Source organism: Peromyscus eremicus, chromosome 8a, assembly GCF_949786415.1.
Source record: "Peromyscus eremicus chromosome 8a, PerEre_H2_v1, whole genome shotgun sequence".
In the NCBI taxonomy this organism is placed as follows: Eukaryota; Metazoa; Chordata; class Mammalia; order Rodentia; family Cricetidae; genus Peromyscus; species Peromyscus eremicus.
The window spans coordinates 87,895,871-87,913,842 of record NC_081423.1 but is presented as its reverse complement, the minus strand read 5'-3'; the positions used below and the strand labels follow the sequence as shown (position 1 = coordinate 87,913,842).

The following is a 17,972-nucleotide window of genomic DNA, read 5'->3' as shown; positions in this document are numbered from 1 at the left end:
GTCTCTTCTTTGCTGCTATGAACATCAGGCTAGCTGGCTCACAAGCTTCTGGGGATGCTCCTGTCTTAGCCCCCACCTTCCCATAGGAACACTGGGATTACGTACACACTACTGTATCTAGCCTTTACAAGACTTCTGGGGATTTGAACTCACATTCTAGGGTCCTCACATTTGCATGGCAAACGCTTTACTCCCTAAACCCTGGTTCTAGTTTATAGGTTTGTTGTAAAATCAAATAACATGACATATCAATTAGAAAGCAGCCCCATAGTCCACACTACCCTGGGACAGCTCCATGGGTACAGCCCCATAGTCCACACTACCCTGGGACAGCTCCATGGGTACAGCCCCATGTCTTTCCCTTTGAGGCCCTACATCTTAGAGCAAGATCTAAGCATCAACTGAACAGCCTGGTCTCTGGAAAAGCACAATTCTTGTAAAGAAAGATGTTCAAGAAATACTAGCTGCATGAGTGAGTGAAAAGGCTAGCTCATTAGGGCACCATTCAACCACAGAGAACAGCCACATTTCTACTGTAAAAAGGAAAGAAAAGGGAAAAAAAGACAATCTTAGTATTAAAGTAGAGAAACAAGCATGTGGGCCTGAACATTAGTCCAGAAGTTCGAAAAACTGGACACAAACTGGGGACAACTCAAGAGTTATACCATCAATGCAACATCCAAGAATAATCAATCACTACTGTTATTATTGATGATCAATTTCCACTCTGTAGTACAAGACACTTAGAATCTTGACAAGGGCCAGTCATCTGGGATCAGAGTCAGACCAGCTGGCTAGTCTCACCTTGTATCCCAGGTGGCCCTGTGATACCAACAAAGCTAAAAGTCCCTTTTTTTAAGGCTGTAAGCCATGGCATCAGGTCTCTGATAGGTGCCCACCTGTTTCAGTCTCTGAGATTGCTGCACAAGTTCGTGAAACCTAGGAAAGAGCCTGGAGACAGGCACAGTCTGGTCATTCGATATTGTCGTAAACATGAACCACGTCCTCATGGTTGCTGAGAGCCTGGATGAGGTGAACAGCCTGCTCCAGGTCAGGGTCAGCCAGCTGCACCTTTGAGTGGGGGATGAACTCCAAGGAACAGGATACAGAACACAGGCCCAGGGAGTCCAGTTTCTTCCTAACTTGATGCAGTGACGAGGCATCACAAATAAACTAGGGATAAAAGAAAGTCAGGAGGTGAGAAGCCAGGAAGGAATGGTACACGCCAGGCAGCATTTTGCAAAGTCCTGAGTGGAGCAAGCTGTACTATATTATCATTGGCTTTAAGCTCACAGTTTCCAATGCTCAGAACCAGTCTCATCAACTCAGAAGAATAGGTCCTAGCCTCCAGCTTATCTTAATAACACTGGGCAATTTGTGAATTCTTTGCTTTACCTGTACACTGACACACAGGAAGGAAGAAGCCCAGAGAAGCATATCTTAAGGTATCTATTGGAGACCCCTTGGAAGCCCACCAAACACAAAGGCTTCAGCTTGTCAGGCTTGGAAGCAAGCTGAGCCATCTTACCGGGCCCCATACTCACTTTAAAAAGGTTCTTTTCTTCTTCATCCTCAGTTTCTCTCACATCCTCAGCTCCTGCTTCGATTGCCAGTTCCAGGGCACGCTCGAGGTTCACAGCTTTCTTCTCTCTGTCCTCTACTCCAACCACAACCACTCCTTTCTTGTCAAAGAAATGACGCGCTCCTTCAGCCAACATTCCCCTATGGAAAAGGGAAGAGACAATGCATGGATGATTTGGGAAGCTCAGTCTCCACAAAGTGCTGCATTCTAACACTACCCCTGACCCATTTGGCCCCTGGAGCACCCAGAGACACCCAAAACTCTCTTCATGAAGAAGACACAGTTGATGCTGGGTAAGAAACTGTCCAAGAGCACCCCATCTTCTATTTTCTGCATCTATTGGAGTCTGCAGGAAACAACTTTGCTCATTATTTCCAATTCTATTAAAACTCCTGTCCTGGGGGAATGTTTCAAGACTAGAACATCATATGGCTACAGATGGAATGATGGGGAAAAGATCTCATCTACACCTATGGGATTCTATCTCGTTCAGAAGACATTAAGGGAAAAGCAGTTATTACACTGGATTCCACTAAGGAAGAAGCGTGCTTGCAACCTGAAATACTGCTGAGGAACAATGGCATTTGCATCTCATAGAATTGGAACCTAAAGTTTCTGTCCCCTTTGTCCCTACATACACATACTTACCCATTCTTGTTCATGATATATTTAATGTCCAAATGGCACTTGGGACCACTGTTTGATAATGCCTCAATGAGCAGAGAAGAGCCACCAGGCCCTCGACCCTCGTACAGCAAATGAACTCCCTTGTTTTTCTGCAATTAAAAAAAATCCATTGTCATGTTTCCTAATGTCCCAGTGCCCCCATGCCAGCACCAAACCACAGGCACTAAGAAGTGACTCCAAGTGTGGCCTCTCAAGACTTACTTGAGCGTGGGCCCTCAAGTCTTTATTTTTGTCTCTGTCTTCCGGACAGGGGAGGGAGGCCAATGGCATCAGCTTCTGACATCAGTGGACGTACTATTCCTTCTGAAAGGGAGTTTTCCCCTGGTTCCCAAGCAGCCTTCCCAGCTCTGCCTCCAGCCTTTTCTAACCAGATCCCACCTCCACCCCACAGTCACTCCTACCTTTATTCATCTTCCTGTAATCCATTTCATGTGAGAATATACACATACAAACACACACACACACACACACACACACACACACACACACACACACACGTATGTACGTATACACTCACACACACCTACTTAGGAATTCTCAATGCCACTAGCCCTGGGCTGCTGGGTGCTGCTATAGAAACATCACGTAGAACTTGTCATGGGAGCCACTGAATTCAGCATTGTAGCTAAATTCAAATACTTCACAACTAGTTGCCAATTTCCTCTAGACTCCCTAGACCTCATCCCCTGTCCACATCACTACTCTTTCTAAGCACCTTGCCCTGTACCTTTCTAGAGGCTTTCAACTGATGACTCCTCCCATCCACTTTCACAAATGAAATTCAAGCTCCCTGTTGAGTTATGGGGTCTGGCTGCCTTGATTTGGGTCTGCCCTAAATCAAGTCATGACCTAAATCAAGTCACCAAACTTTTCCGTGCCTTAGTGTCCATTTTAGGTCACTTTCAGGATTCAGTGAGAAATGCATGCAGAGTTTTTATTAAGGGACTTGGTCAGGAACCAGCACCCAATAACTGCCAGCTGTTACAATGATTACTCTAGGGAGTGATGAGACACTTTTGTAGGCTCAGCACTTGTGAGGCTGAGGCAGGAGGATCATGAGTTCCATACTAGCCTGGGCTACACAAAAAGATCCTTTTTCAAAAGAAAACAATAGAAAGAAATTATTAACTCTTCAAATCCTTACCTGTTCCAGAGGAAGTGTTGGAGCCCAGCATCCTTCCCACTTCCACCATTACCACTGCCTCTTTCTCTGTAGACCAGGCTGGCCTCGAACTCAGAGATCCACCTAGCTCTGCCTCCTGAGTGCTGCCACCACCACCCGTACCACTGCCTCTTCTTACTGGCTTTTCTCCCTTAGACATAAGCATCTGAGAAGATAACAAGCCCTTCTCCAACCTAACGTCTAGGGCTTTCCCAGTCTTACCTGTCCTGTCTTCTCCCTATCTTTTCCAAGTTTGACAACGCAGCTCTGCCCTCTATGGGTCTCCATACTGTCTACATCGCCTATTCCCAGTCATGTTCCTCTAACCAAAGGTCAAGGAGAGAGAATCCCCAAAGGTCTCTGGGTTGGGATGTCAACCATGTTCCTACTCTTCTCTCTGATCATTTAAGGAATTTCCGGTGGCTTTCCAAACATGGACCCCTGAGGGCTGTGCTCAATAATAACAACATGAAACTGAGGACACACCTCTGTTTTCAGCGCCGACTCAATAGTTGACTTGGGCATATGCTTGCTCCGACACACCTCTAAGATGTTGGCCAGGTTGCTGTTGTGCTCGGGGTTGGGACCTCCCTCTGGATAAAGGGAAAAAAACGATCAAAGACATCTCATCTAGTATGGAGAAAGAAGTGATTTCCAGTCTCTCCAAGCCCAAAACAATGGCAAATTACTCTCCATTAGAATATGTTATCTAATGAAGACGGCTCAGTGTGCAAAGTGCTTGTCTTGCAAGCAAAGGATCTGAATTTGATCCCTAGATCTCACATATAAGAAAATACCAGCACCAACTTATAATCCCAGAACCAGGGCGGTAGAAACAGATCCTGAGACTCTCTGGTCAGCCAGCCTGCCTATTTGGTGAACTCTAGGCCAGTAAGAGCCCTAAATCAAACAATAAAAAACAAAGCCAGAGAGATGGTGATAAAAGTGCTTCTGTACAAGCCTGGCAACCTGAGGTCTATCCCTAGAATCCACACAAACCAGCACCAGAAAGTTGACCTCTGACTCCCGTGTGTGTGCTCTGGCACACACACACATAAACGCACATATACACATACAAACACACACATACTCACACACAAATAAATAAGGTGAACAGTGGCTGAGGAATACCACCCAAGGTTGTCCTCTGGTCTCTGTATGCATGTCCACACAGACCAAACACACACACACACACACACACACACACACACACACACACACACACGGCAGACAGAATATTTCATCTAGATAAGCACAGTGGTATATACTTGCAATCCCAGCATGCAGTAGGCTTAGGCAGGAACCTGAACTACATAATGAATTCTGGGTCAGTCTCAGTTGAGAGTGAGATTCTGGCCAGGCATGGTGGTGCTTGCCTTTAACCCTAGCACTTGGGAGGCAGAGTCAGGTGAATCTCTGTGTGTTCGAGGCCAGCCTGCTCAACAAATGGAGTTCCAGGACAACCAGGGATGTTATACAGAGAAACCCTGTCTTGGGGGGAAAAAGTGAGATTCTGTCTCTAACAAACAAAAGATACTTAATCTAGTGATTCCATTAGAATAAGAAGAATTATTTTGGAAAAGAAGTTTCTTTGGTCAGGGATACAAGAAATGGAGCCCAAGGTCTTATCCATGTGCTTTACCACAGAGCTACATACCCAGCCTGGAAATAAAGTTCCTAATTCACTATGCCTGCAGGGACAGTTATCATCTTGCTAGGTTTCAGCAAACTCCACTTCTGTCAGATGAAGTGGTTGAATCATAAGAATACCCTTGCTCTTACTCTATTAACACATAATCCCTGAAATGCTCACATGACATTGGACTCCTGCTCAGGCTATGCTGGACGTTCTTTGTAGTATCCCCCCCCCCCCTCATGAAAACAGCATGTTGGTTAAATCAAAACTTTGTTAGGCAAGGAAAGCGTCAGGCACAAGTTGTAGGGGTAAACTGACATCAGTGTAATGCCTTCTGTATGCTGTAAGCCACCTCAAGGTGGGTGTTATCCTTGCTTTACAGAACATTGAAGTTCACTTCTTGAAGGTCTTTGAACCAACCTAGCCAATGACAGAATTCACACCTTCCTAACCTCAGACCCACACTTTTCACAGGATGTTTTCCCCTACTCCTTCCAGTGCCTGAAATGAAAATGAAAAGAAAGAAAAAAGACAGTTGCACCACTGAGCAGATACATGGTTCCAAACCAACCTTCCAAAAAAATGTCTCAGGAGCTCTACCGAGGAAAAATTAAGTCTAGGCAAGAAATGACTTGACTCAGCATGCCTGCCACAGCCTTCAGTGTTAGTAAAAGCAGCGGCAGAAGGCTTGGTTTATTCCTTCAAGAAAGACACATACTTGACGTTTTAAAAAAGATTTGCTTGTGTTTACCTGCATGCATGATGCATGCAGTGCCCGCGGAAGCCAGAAGAGGATGTTGAGTGCCCTGGAACTGGAGTTTCAGGTGGTTGCTAGCGATCACGTGTGTGCTGGGAACCAAACACAGGTCCTCAGCAAGAGCAACAACGGCTGAGCCATCTATCCAAGCCCTGACTTGACTCTTATGGTTTATTTCTATTTTACCTATCTACCTATAGACTTTGATGGCGTCATATCTATCTTCCTAAGGGCAGGTCTCTAAAAGGTTTTTGGAAAGGAAAACGGGAATATACAGTGAAGGTGGGTGCTTTGAGAGTTACGGGTAGGTCAACAATGGCAACTGGAAAACGCAAAGAAAGTAATTGGTCCTAGTCCAGCTTAGGGAGGCAAGTGAAGCCTTAGGCACCAAAAGGGTCTCAGTGATCAGCAGTGGGGACCTTCAGGTTCTCACCTTTAACCGCCAGGCGGATACTGAGAATGAGTTTAGAGAAGATTCGACTCCTTTCCAAGTCTTTGGGGCCCTTGATGTGCCGGACTTTAGACCATTTATTGTGTCCCGCGGAGGCCGCCGCGCTGACACGCAGGGTCCTGTGTGGAGCTGGACCGCAGTTTTCTTGCTGGGAGGCACACCAAGGTCCCACGCGGAACCCGAGGCATCGCGCACGAAAGCATCGGGCAGCTGTCCCTCTCAGGTTGGCAGCAGCCCACGACATCATCTGCCTCGACCGGGGGTGGCAAAGTGCAAAGAGGAGCGGCCAAGGTCAACCTGTCTAACCTGTTACCGGAACAAGCCGGTCTGGACGTTCTGGCCGCTTCTGAGGGTCTCCTGAAACTCAAAGGCTCAGACCCACTTAACCTGCCCAGCCGTGAGTGACCCTGCCGCCGCCGGGCGTGGAGACCCTTATTGACACAGTACACTTCCTGTCCCTGGTCCGTTGCAAAACACGTCCCCAGCGCCTGCAAAGTCGGTTCCGCCGCCTCTTCGTACTCGCTCGAACCTTGCCTTGCCAGGAGTGATCTAGACCTCAATTGCTCCCGGTTGCTTGGAGACACCAGATTTCGTTCCATTGAATTAGTAGAGATTCGTGTGACTAATCTTCCTTCCTAACTCTAAACAAGTCTAGAATAACAAATGTTTTGTTGTTCAAAAAGAAATGCATAGTTCAACCTGTTCATTTTTCAGGTAAAGAAACCTCCGCCAAGGGTGCTTATTAAAAAAAGGGAAGCAACAAATGAAACAGTCCTAAATGCCGGGAGTGGTAGCCCATGTCTGTAATTCCAGCACTTGGGAAGCGAGGTCGTGACATCAAGACCTTGTCTCAAAACAAACAAACAAAAAAAAACATAAAAATAAAAAACCATAATGTATTTATTTTAAAAAGAATTCTAGCCATCAGTCAGAGAAGTGATTTGCCCAGTCATTTAAGACTTTCTGATTTAGATTTTTATTTCTATAAACAAGGATGATATTGTCTGTTTTGCCAACCCATACTGGAGAGTTGAAAACACAGCATAACCCCCTGGAGTTTGCATAAAAAAGGTATGTAAGTGGCAGCTGTAATCATGATTGGCTCCTAAACCCAAGGAGATAGCTTGGGGACAGAGTCAGATGAATCACAGGGTTTGGGGGAAAGGATGAAAGATCAGACCAGCCTTTGAGTCAAACTGTTATCTTCGTTTTCCATCTGTTGTTTAAAAAACTATTGTAAGTACTTTTAATTTATGTTTATGGTCGTCTTGCCTGCATGTATGTCTGTGTGCCTGGTGCCTGTAGAGGCCAGACGAAAACATCAAGATAGCCTGGAACTGGAGTTACAGATGATTGTGAGTTGCCATGTGGTTGCTGGAAGTCGATTCTGGATCATCAGAAGAGGTACCAATACCCTTCACTGTTGAGCTCTCTCTCCAGCCCCTTCCACCTGCTCTCTTCACAGAGAAAACCAGAGAAAGGGGGCGCTATAAAGAATAAAGAAAAAAAAGTAGCAGCTACTGAATCTCTGTAAGAGGTCCCCAGGGTGAATTAAGTCCCAAGCTTCACTCATTAGAAAAGCAGGACAACGTGAAGGCAGGTTGAAGTTTTGCTCTCTAAAGTTAGACCGGATGGATTCAAACTGCGTTTCTGCCATTGTGCAACCTTGGACAAGTTCCTTTCCTTTCTGCTTCCTTCCGAATACAATAGCCTTGAGAAAAGCGAGCAGGATGGTGGGAGCACGGGCACAGATTTTATATTATTACATAAGTATGTCCATAATTAGCCGGCTCATCTTCCATTCTCATGTTCTGATGCTACATCTCTATGGGAGGGCATTATGTTGGCTGCTTTTGTCTTCCTAGTTCCAGAGTAGCCAGCGGCCACCACGCACAGATTGAGTACAAATTCTTGACCACTTTTGTTTCTCTTGAGTGGTCTTCATTGTCTCACTGGTGAAATCCTTGCTTCCAAGGTTCAGCTCATGGGGCTGAAGAGATGGTTCAGCATTTAAGAGTGCTTGCTGCTTTTGCAGAGCCCTGGGTGTGATTCCCACCACCAATATGGTGGCCCAAGCTTCTGTAACTCCCATCCCAGGAGGTCCGCTGCACCTCTGCAGGCTCTACACACACATGCTGCAGGCATACATGCAGGCAAACACTCATAAAAATCTTTAACTGAGTCTTTAAAACTTATTTATATTTTATGTGTGTGGGGTTTTACAAGTGCTCTTTTTATTTTATTTTATTTTATTTTATTTTATTTTATTTATTTATTTTTTTCTTTGAGACAGGGTTTCTCTGTGTAATAGTCCTAGTTGTCCTGGAACTCCCTCTGTAGACCAGGCAGGCTCTAACTCACAGATATCTGCCTGCCTCTGCCTCCCGAGTGCTGGGATTAAGGGCATGTGCCACCACCGTCTGGCTTACAAGTGCTCTTAACTGCTGAACCATTTCTCCTTCAAATTCTTAACTGCAATATAGTTCACCTGTTCTTGTCATGGAGTAGGTTCTTGGGTCTGAAATCCAGGTCTTCTAGCATGCTAGGCAATGAGCTATCTCCCAGGCGCTCACTCTGCAGGCCAAGCCTAGTTTTGAATTCATGGTGATCCTCCTGCCTTAGCCTCTCGAGTACTGGAATTACAGTCAGGAGCCACTGCTCCCAGTCAGCACATAACATTTTAATTTATTACATTTTATCTACTTCGCGAGCGTGTGTGTGTGTGTGTGTGTGTGTGTGTGTGTGTGTGAATATGGGTGTTACGGTGCATATTTAAAGGTCAGAGGATAACATGTTTTCTCCACCATTTAGATTCTGGAGATTGAACTCAGGTCACCAGGCTTGGTGACAAGATACCCACTGAGCCATCTTGCTGGCCCCCATGAATTTTTCCGAAATTTCATAATCCAAGCTCCTGAGAGATGGACTGCCCCCTTCCTCCTTGTGCTGTGCAAGTCACAGGGATTAAACTCCTGAAACTTCTCTCAAGTCCTGTATTAAACCCAGACTTGTTTTTGTCCCATTTCACCTGGCTACATTTTGCTCTTCCTTAAAGATTTAGCTGGGCATCAAACATCAGACTCCCTATTTAGATGCGCTAACCTGCCGGGCGATGGTGGCGCACACCTTTAATCCCAGTACTCGGGAGGCAGAGGCAGGCGGATCTCTGTGAATTCGAGGCCAGCCTGGGCTACCAAGTGAGTTCCAGGAAAGGCACAAAGCTACACAGAGAAACCCTATCTCGAAAAACCAAAAATAAATAAATAAATAAATAAATAAATAAATAAATAAACAAATACAAATTTTAAAAAATTAAAAAAAATAAAAAATAAAAAAAATAGATGCACTAACCTATGTTCCCACCAGCCATCATGCATCCCTATACCTCCGCACTTAGGTTTTCTTAAATTAATCACGTGTGTGTTCAACTTGTGGGAGTAAGTTCTCTCCTTCCATCACGTGGTTCCTGGTTCAAATTCAGGTCGTCAGGCTTGGTGGCAGGAGCCTTTATCTGCTAAGACATCTGGCTGGCTTAGCACTTACCTATTTCCTGTCAAAATGTTAATGTCTACCATAGTACTGTAATTCCCACACTCGGTAGTTTTTTTCTTTTTCCTTAAATAAGCTTTATTGACAGATTCTACATAATAAAGGGTGCCAACTTAAAATGTCCAATGATTTTTAGTATATTCACTGCGTAGCCGTCACCACAACTTGCCCTTTTATCACTCTGAAGGAAACCCTGTGTCCTTTGCAGTTGCTCCTCATCCCCCTCAACTGTCACAGGTCTAGACAACCTACACTTGCTTCTGTTGAACATTTCATATTAATGAGAGCATGTAATATGTGGTCTTTGTGAATGATTTCCTTCATTTAGCATGTGTCCTAGTGTGGTGGTTGAATGAGAATGGCCCCCATAGGTTCTTATGCTTGGATGCTTGGTCCCCTATTGGTGGAATGTTTGGGAAGGATTAAGTGGTGGCCTTGTTGGGGGAGGTGTGTCACTAAGGGTGGGCTTTGAGCTTTCAAAAGCCCAGACCATTCCAGTTGGTTCTCTGCCTCCAATTTGCAGATCAGGATGGGTGTAAGCTCTTAACCACTGCTCCAGTGGCCGAGTGCTTGCTGACATGCTGCCCGCCACCATAATCATGGACTCCAACCCTCCAGAATCATGAGCATCAGTAAACATTTTTTTTTTTTTTTTGGTTTTTCGAGACAGGGTTTCTCTGTGTAGCTTTGCACCTTTCCTGGAACTTGCTTTGGAGACCAGGCTGTCCTCGAACTCACAGAGATCCACCTGCCTCTGCCTCCCAAGTGCTGTGATTAAAGGCGTGCGCCAACACCGCCTGGCCCACTTTCTTTTAAAGTTACCTAGGTCATGATGTCTCTTCGCAGGAAAAGTACCCAAGACACCTGCTTATCTTTGTCAAACTGACATAGCCTAGAGTCATGTGAGAGGACATCCTCAACCGAGGAATTACCAAGAGGAATTACCAAATGAGACTGGCATGTGGACATGTCTCTCTGTGTGCATCTTGTTTATACAGGACGGTCCAGACCACTGCGGGCAGCACCATCCCTAGGCAGGTGGTCCTGAGCTACATAAGAAGGCTAGTAGCTAAGGGGCTGGAGAGGTGGCTCGGCAGTTAAGAGCACTGGCTGCTCAACCAGAGCACCTGGGTTTTATTCTCAGCACTCATGTGATGGCTCACGACCATCTGTGACTCCAGTCCTAGGGGATCTGATACCCTCTTCTGGCCTCCACCAGCATGCAAGTGGTACACAGACAAACTCAGGCAAAACACCCAGACACGTTTTTAAAAACTATTTTTGCTTATATATTTTTATTTTATATGCTTTGGCATTTGGGCTGCACTTATGTCTGTGTGAGGGTGTCAAATCACTTGGAACTGGACTACAGACAGTTATGATCTGCCATGTGGGTGCTGGGAATTGAACCCGGGTCCTCTGGAAGAGCAGCCAGTACTCTTAAGCCCTGAGCCATCTCCCCAGCACTCAGACACTTTTTTAAAAAATGGAAAAAAATAAAAGTAGCTAAGCATGAGTCTGTCTCAGTCTCTCTCTCTCTTTTACACACACACACACACACACAGGAGAGAGAGACAAGAGCACAGGTACACTATTCATCTGTGGATTGTTTCAAGCTCCCGTTTGGTCTTGTCTTGATTTCCCTCAATGATGGACCATGGCCTGGAAGTGTAAACCAAATCAATCTTCCTCCATCCTAAGTTGTTTTTGCTCATGGTGTTTGTCATAGCAACAGAAAGAAAACTAGAACAGCATGTTTTCAGGGTTCAGTTGACTGTAACATTAATCAGTATTTCCTTCTATTGCCAAACAATATTCTATTGAATGAACATTTTACTTGTACATTCCTCAGCTGATAGGTGTGTTTCTACCTTGTATTATGAATACCATGAGCCCTGTTCCTCCCTCCCTCCCTCCCTCCCTCCCTCCCTCCCTCCCTCCCTCCCTCCCTCCCTCCCTCTCTCTCTCTCTCTCTCTCTCTCTCTCTCTCTCTCTCTCTCATTGTTTTTCTGTGTAGCCCTGGCTGTCCCAAAACTCACTCTGTAGATCAGGCAGGCTTCGAACTCACAGATCCGCCTGCCTCTGCCTCCCGAGTGCTGGGATTACAGGAGTGTGCCAGCGTCATTCCGCTAAGGACCCTATTTTTGTTTCTCTTGCATATATGCCATGGAGTGGAATTTCTGTCATATCATAATCATGCTTAACCTTTAAGGGAGAGCCAGACTTAAAATAGTTGCATCAGTTTACATTCTCACCCTTAATGTTCAGAGGGTTCAGCTTCTCCACATACTCACTAAGTATTTCTTTTTGTCTATAGCTATAGACATTCTAGGAGTGTGAAGTGTTGTTTCCCGGTGGGGCTTAATTTTGTTTTTATTGTTGTCTTGAGACAGTCTCCCTCTGTAGCTCTGGCTAGCCTGGAACTCACTGTGTAGACCAGGCTGACTTCAAACTCACAAATCTGCCTGTCTTTGCCTTCAGAGTATTGGGACTAAAGGTATGTACCACCATACACAGCATCCCATGGTTTTAATTGTACTTCATGACTACTGAAGTTGAATATCCCACCTCTCATGTGCTTTTATTTATAGCATGACTTTTTTTTTTTTTTTTGAGACAAGAGTCTCATGTAGCCCAGGCTGGCCTCAAACTCATCTAGCTGAGACTTATCTTTTGCCTCAGCCTCCTGGGTGCTAGTATTACATCTGTGAGCCACCCAGTCCAACGGATTTTAAAAATGTATTTTTGTGTTTGAGTGTCTTGCCTATATCTACGTATGTGCATCACATGCATGTCTGTGCCTGAAGAAGCCAGAGAAGAGTGTCAGATTCTCTGGAACTGAAGTTGTAAGTGGTCGTGAGCCACCATGTGGGTGCTGGGAACCAAACCCAGGTCCTCTGCAAGATCAGCAAGTGCTTTGAACAGGTGAGCCAACCTCCTTCCCTTTTAAATGTGTGTATGTGTTTATGTATGGGTCTCTGTGTGCAGGTACTCATGGGAGCCAAAGGATTGCACTGAATTCCCTGGAACTGGAATCATAGACTGTTGTAAGCTACTTGATGTGAGTGCTGGGAACTCCCAGTGCTCCTAACTGGTTTTTCTCTAGTGCCACACTGTTTTGTTTTTTTTGTTTTTTTTTTTTTTGAGACAGGGATTCTCTGTAGCTTTGCGCCTTTCCTGGAACTCGCTTTGGAGACCAGGCTGGCCTCGAACTCACAGAGATCCGCCTGGCTCTGCCTCCCAAGTGCTGGGATTAAAGGTGTGTGCCACCACCGCCCGGCATCACACTGGTTTTATAACTTAAAAATGCAGCCTTTATTTCTCAAGACAGGGGCTTTACACCAGGCTGGCCTCAAACTCCCTATGCAGTGAAGGATGACCTTGAACTTCTGATCCTCCTACCTGCCTCCACCTGTCAAGTGATGGGATTACAGGTGTGCACCACTACACCCAGTTTTATACAGTGCCGAGGACTGAACTTGGGGCTTTGTGCATGAGAAGCAAGCACTCTACCAACTGAGCTACTCCCATAGTCCAAGCTTATGTTATCTAGTAGCAAAAATGAATCAATAAAACAATCACAAATAAGCATAGAAACCAAAACAAGGTTTGCAGTTGCCCTGGGCGGATGACCAAGCTCTCCACAGTCAGGCAGCACAGAATAGCATAGCCTGTTGAGATTTCAAGAGATCTATCTCACTCTCCTAGTGTTAACCTTCTAAATATGGCAGAAATCATGTCTTTCTCACAAATGGGGAGGGGGTGTGAGAGCTCACATGTAATATAAACACTTGGGAGCCTGAGGTAGGAGGATTATCACAAGCCTGAGGCTGGTCTGGGCTACACAGTTTGAGTTTCAGGCCAACCTGAGTTATAAGATCCTGTCTTAAAAGCAAAAACAAAAACAAGCAAAAGAAAACTCATGCTCTCAGAGGCTCTTTCTTCATTGCTTATCTTTCTAACATGCAAGACAAGTGCAGTGGTACACAAATGTAGCCACGGAGGCTGAGACAGTTCAAGGTCAGCCTGGGCTACATAACTGAGTACCAATCCCAAACATCAGTACATAGACCCTGCCTCTAAAGAAATAAATAAAAAGGGGGGTGGTGCTGGGGAAATAGTTCAGTTGGTAGAGCCTACTGTGACAGTTATCTTGGTTATCCACTTGATTTGGTCTAGAAACATCTAACAGGCGTACTTTGTGAGGACATTTCTAGAAAAGGTTATGAGGGAGGAAAGACCTTCTCCCAGTGTGAAAGGTACCTTCTTCCAAGCAGCTCTGATTCTGAGAGGCCTGGAGGTTGGAGGGAGGAGCCTTGCTCTGCCTGCCGACCTTCCCTCTTGGCTGGCAAGCACATCTACTCTGCCATTGCTGCTATCCTGCCCTGACACTGAACAACAGAAGCTCTCCAGGAATCTTCCAGGCTTTCAGAGCCAGAACAGGACTGCGGAGGTGGGCAGCCTTGTGAACTGAGATGGTACTGGGTTTTCAGCTTCTCTAGTGAGCAGATGGCTATTGCTGGACTACTCAGCCCTAGGGTATGAGCCAGTCTAATCAATCTCTTTTCATCGTATTCATTCTATCAGTTCTTTTTCTCTAGAGAACCCCGTATATCTGTCCCTGGGTTTGATCTCCAGCATTACATAAACTAGGTGTGGTGGTGCCCATCTGTTATCCCAGCACCTTAGAGGCAAGTGGATACAAAATTCTAAGTTATTCTTGGCCACACAGTAAGACAGGATCTGTGTAACAAGGCTTGCCCTAGTTACAGAGATCCTGTCTCAAGAAAGTAAATTTAAAAAAGCAAGTCAGATCCTGATTAACCTCTGTTTTCCAAATTCTCACACGAGTTAAGATCTAAAAGTTTTGCAAAGTACAGGACTCGCCCTGATCTGATTGCTGCCTTCCTCTCTAGTCATGCCTCCCACCATTCTTCCCACACATCCATTAACTGGTAATGCTCTGAATCTGACACTTTCTTATTTATATAAATTTGCATATGACTATTCTCTGCCTTAAGTGGCATTCCCTATTCCCAGACAACTCCTACTTAAGTCTTCAAAACTCAAATCAGACATCCTTCATCTTGTGACATTTTCCTGAGGCACTCTGGCTCTTACCCTGACAGGAGTGGCCTCAGGGTTCCTAAACACGGCCCCATTACTGCAGAACACTACAAATGTGTGGATAGCCCTCTGACAAAATAGAAGCAATCTGAGCGTCTCGGCCCTCGGCCCTCAGCCTGGAGTAAGTGTCCATGTTTCCTTAGTTGCCTAGGAACTGGGTGAACAAAGAGGAGGCACAAGGTAACGAGCTGAGCCATCAGAATACTGTGCTGAATGAGGTGGAGTCCAATGTCCTTCCAGTACCTCTGAAACATGACCACAAGAACAAACTGGGAAGAACTGAATTCACCACAAGAAGAAATTCAATCTATACATGTTCAAGTTTTATTACAAAGTATGATGGGCAGAAAATACGGTACTTCTTATACAGGAGGCTGAAACAGAATGAACAGACTTAATGTACGTAGGAAGAAGAAAAGTCACAGAAAGAACACTCCACTCTGCTTTTCAAGTCGCCTCCGGTGGAGAATCCTAAGCTCATTCACAGCACAGTGTTAATATTTTATTACAAGCCCTGTATACAATCAGCCCTGTGAAAATAATATTTATAAAGGAGACATGGTTACAGTACAGTTCTGCAAAGGGGCAGCTTCCTCTCCACCTGAACGAGTGATGCCACAAAAGCTTTAGAAGGGAAGTTTAAATATCTAAGAAAGTAAGTTCACACACAGAGACTAAAGGGCACAGAAACGGACCAGTTAGAGCTTAACATTGTGTAGAACAGGAAATCTCCATTTTCTACATAGAGGTTTATACAATCATGCTAGAAGTCACACACAGGGTGGGGCAAGGAAAAGTCACTGACGAGGGGTCATAAACACACGGGACCAAAGCAAGTGACTCATTTGACTAAAGCGATTCAAAGCTTCAGGTCAACAGTTTCCCTTACACATTGGACATCCCACTCAGGCCAAGTGAGAACACTTCTTTCAAATAGCACATAGCACAGTTCGGCTTCACTGAGTTGTCCCAAAGGTGGCTGCTTGTACATTTTCCGGCTGTCACACAGACTGTCAACATCCTTCTTCTGGAGTTCAAACTTCCCTTAGCTTATTGTTTCTGGCTGACAAGTTAGTTCAAGCCTTTTGGGAGAACCTGCATGTTTCCTTATTTAAAAAGTGCCATCTAGATAGCAGCCCAAAGAAGCTTGTTCATTCCATAATGTCACATGCTTGACTCTGACCATTCGCAGCAATGACAGTATGGGAGGAAGAGAGAATGTAGCAGGGTGAGGTGAACAAGCTCTGAGACATGAGATACTCAGCTGCAGCCTCCCCAGAGCAGAGAGGACAATTCTTGGAAAGCCTGTTAGGGTTCATGGTGACACTGCTCAGGTCAGCTCTCCTCTCAGAAAATCAACCTAAATGCTAAGCACCCTCTACCTCCCTCATCGCCGCTCTAAAGGAAACCTCACTTTGAGACCTCTACTGCAGGGGTACTCTCCATCTTAAGCCAGGGGATCAAAGGAACTGCCCTATTTTCAAAATGGGAAAGTAGGGGGCAGTTCTGGACTGCTCAGCCATGTTTGGTAAACTCCAGAGTCCTCCATGTCCTTACAGTCTAGGAATCTAGGGCCCAGGCTACATCAGGGAGAACATTCTACAGTGGAAAGGAATAGGAGAAAAGAAAAACAAGAGAAGAGGCTAGAGTGCAGTTCAGTGGTAGAACACTTGCCTAGCACATGTGAGGGCCTGCGTTTGATCTCCATCAACACACACACACACACACACACACACACACACACACACACACACACACACAATGAAAAATGAAAGGGCAAAGGGAAGATAAAGAAAGAGGGGGATCTACAAGAAGAACCATGGGTGCTGGGGACAGGGGCACATGCCTGTGATTCCAGCACTCAAGGAGACTGAAATAAGAGGATCCTAAGTTTCAAGGACAGACTGGCAACAGTATCATCATGTACTGTCATGGGACCCCCCCCCCCCACTTAGAATTTAACCCCCAGATGTCACCTATAGCAGCCCTGCTGTAGGAAGGGCTCTCGGCCCCTAGCTGTCACCCTCTTCCTAGTTACCCAGTGACACACGTTTGATTAACAGCACTGGAAGGCCAGCCTTGGCGGAGGTCCAGGCTCACTTCACAGCTATGAGAGAGAGATTCTCAATGCTCCTCCCCTCAGCCCCTCTGTGTTCTCTAGTATTTCCTCCTTTGATCCCAAGAACTCATTTTCTCCTACACCCTAAAATACCAAATTTCAACGGTAACAATCATCAAAACACTGTAGGATTCTGATTTTTTTTCCTGTTCTTCCTGAATTATAGCCAGTTATCAGAGATCCAATTCCGATTTCGATAGAAAATTATCATCCAGAGAGATACAATCTCCTGTGGGGAAAAAGCCTCAAGCCTATGAAAGCCTCAGACCCATTCAGCAGTTCAGCTCTCTGCTAATCTGACTGAGCACGCAACCTCCCACAGAAAGCACAGGCCAGAGCCTGGCTTAGCATGCCAAAGCCAAGTCCAAACAGTACTCAGCCACGCCGGAGCCTGGAGCTACAGCCCCTGGAGGAGAACAGATCTGGAGGTCCTGACCCATCTCCCTGTTAGTCTAAGAACTGGCAAATTTAAACAGACTGGCTTTTGACACTTTAATACATCTGTGCTTCTGGGAGGATGGCAGACTAAGCGATTTTCTGTATCTCAAGGCTACAGAAATCTCTTCCTCGGCCACAGGGCCACCTACCCATGCTCTACAGGGAGGGTGAAAGAGCTGGCACCACCCTGCAACGGTGGGTGCGTGCATATTTGAAGATGGAGACGGCAGGAGTCTTACCTGGACCGGACGGAGGGCAGAGAAAGCAGGCTAAAGAAAGATGACAAGCGTCCTCAGAGCAGGGGAAAAATCATCATGTGGTTGTTTCCAAAGCCCATAGCCATCTCAATCAAATCTACTCTCATAACTACTACTAACTTTAAAACCTCTGTTTTCAAATTCCAGTTGACAAACCCCATCATCCAGCCCAAGTTAAAGCCCACCCAGAACACAGAGGCCCTTCCC

At 45.6% G+C, this 17,972-nt stretch overlaps 1 protein-coding gene across 1 annotated transcript; it reads right to left on the bottom strand.

Annotated features, from left to right (window-relative positions):
- Nucleotides 1-276: 276 nt before the first annotated feature.
- LOC131916429 (translational activator of cytochrome c oxidase 1) lies at nucleotides 277-6,819 on the bottom strand. The gene is made up of 5 exons (XM_059269767.1): nucleotides 6,258-6,819; nucleotides 3,918-4,024; nucleotides 2,231-2,358; nucleotides 1,545-1,722; nucleotides 277-1,173 (listed from the first exon to the last, which is right to left on the bottom strand). The coding sequence occupies exons 1-5, from the start codon at nucleotides 6,520-6,522 to the stop codon at nucleotides 973-975; spliced, it is 879 nt and encodes a 292-aa protein (XP_059125750.1). The 5' UTR covers nucleotides 6,523-6,819; the 3' UTR covers nucleotides 277-972.
- Nucleotides 6,820-17,972: the final 11,153 nt, after the last annotated feature.

Coding starts and splice junctions, on each gene's coding strand:
- LOC131916429 (XM_059269767.1), bottom strand. CDS start 6,522: ATGATGTCGTGGGCTGCTGCCAACCTGAGAGGGACAGCTGCCCGATGC. Junction 4,025..6,257: donor TATCCGCCTGGCGGTTAAAG/GTGAGAACCTGA, acceptor CCCTTTATCCAG/AGGGAGGTCCCAACCCCGAG. Junction 2,359..3,917: donor AGTCGGCGCTGAAAACAGAG/GTGTGTCCTCAG, acceptor TTTTAATTGCAG/AAAAACAAGGGAGTTCATTT.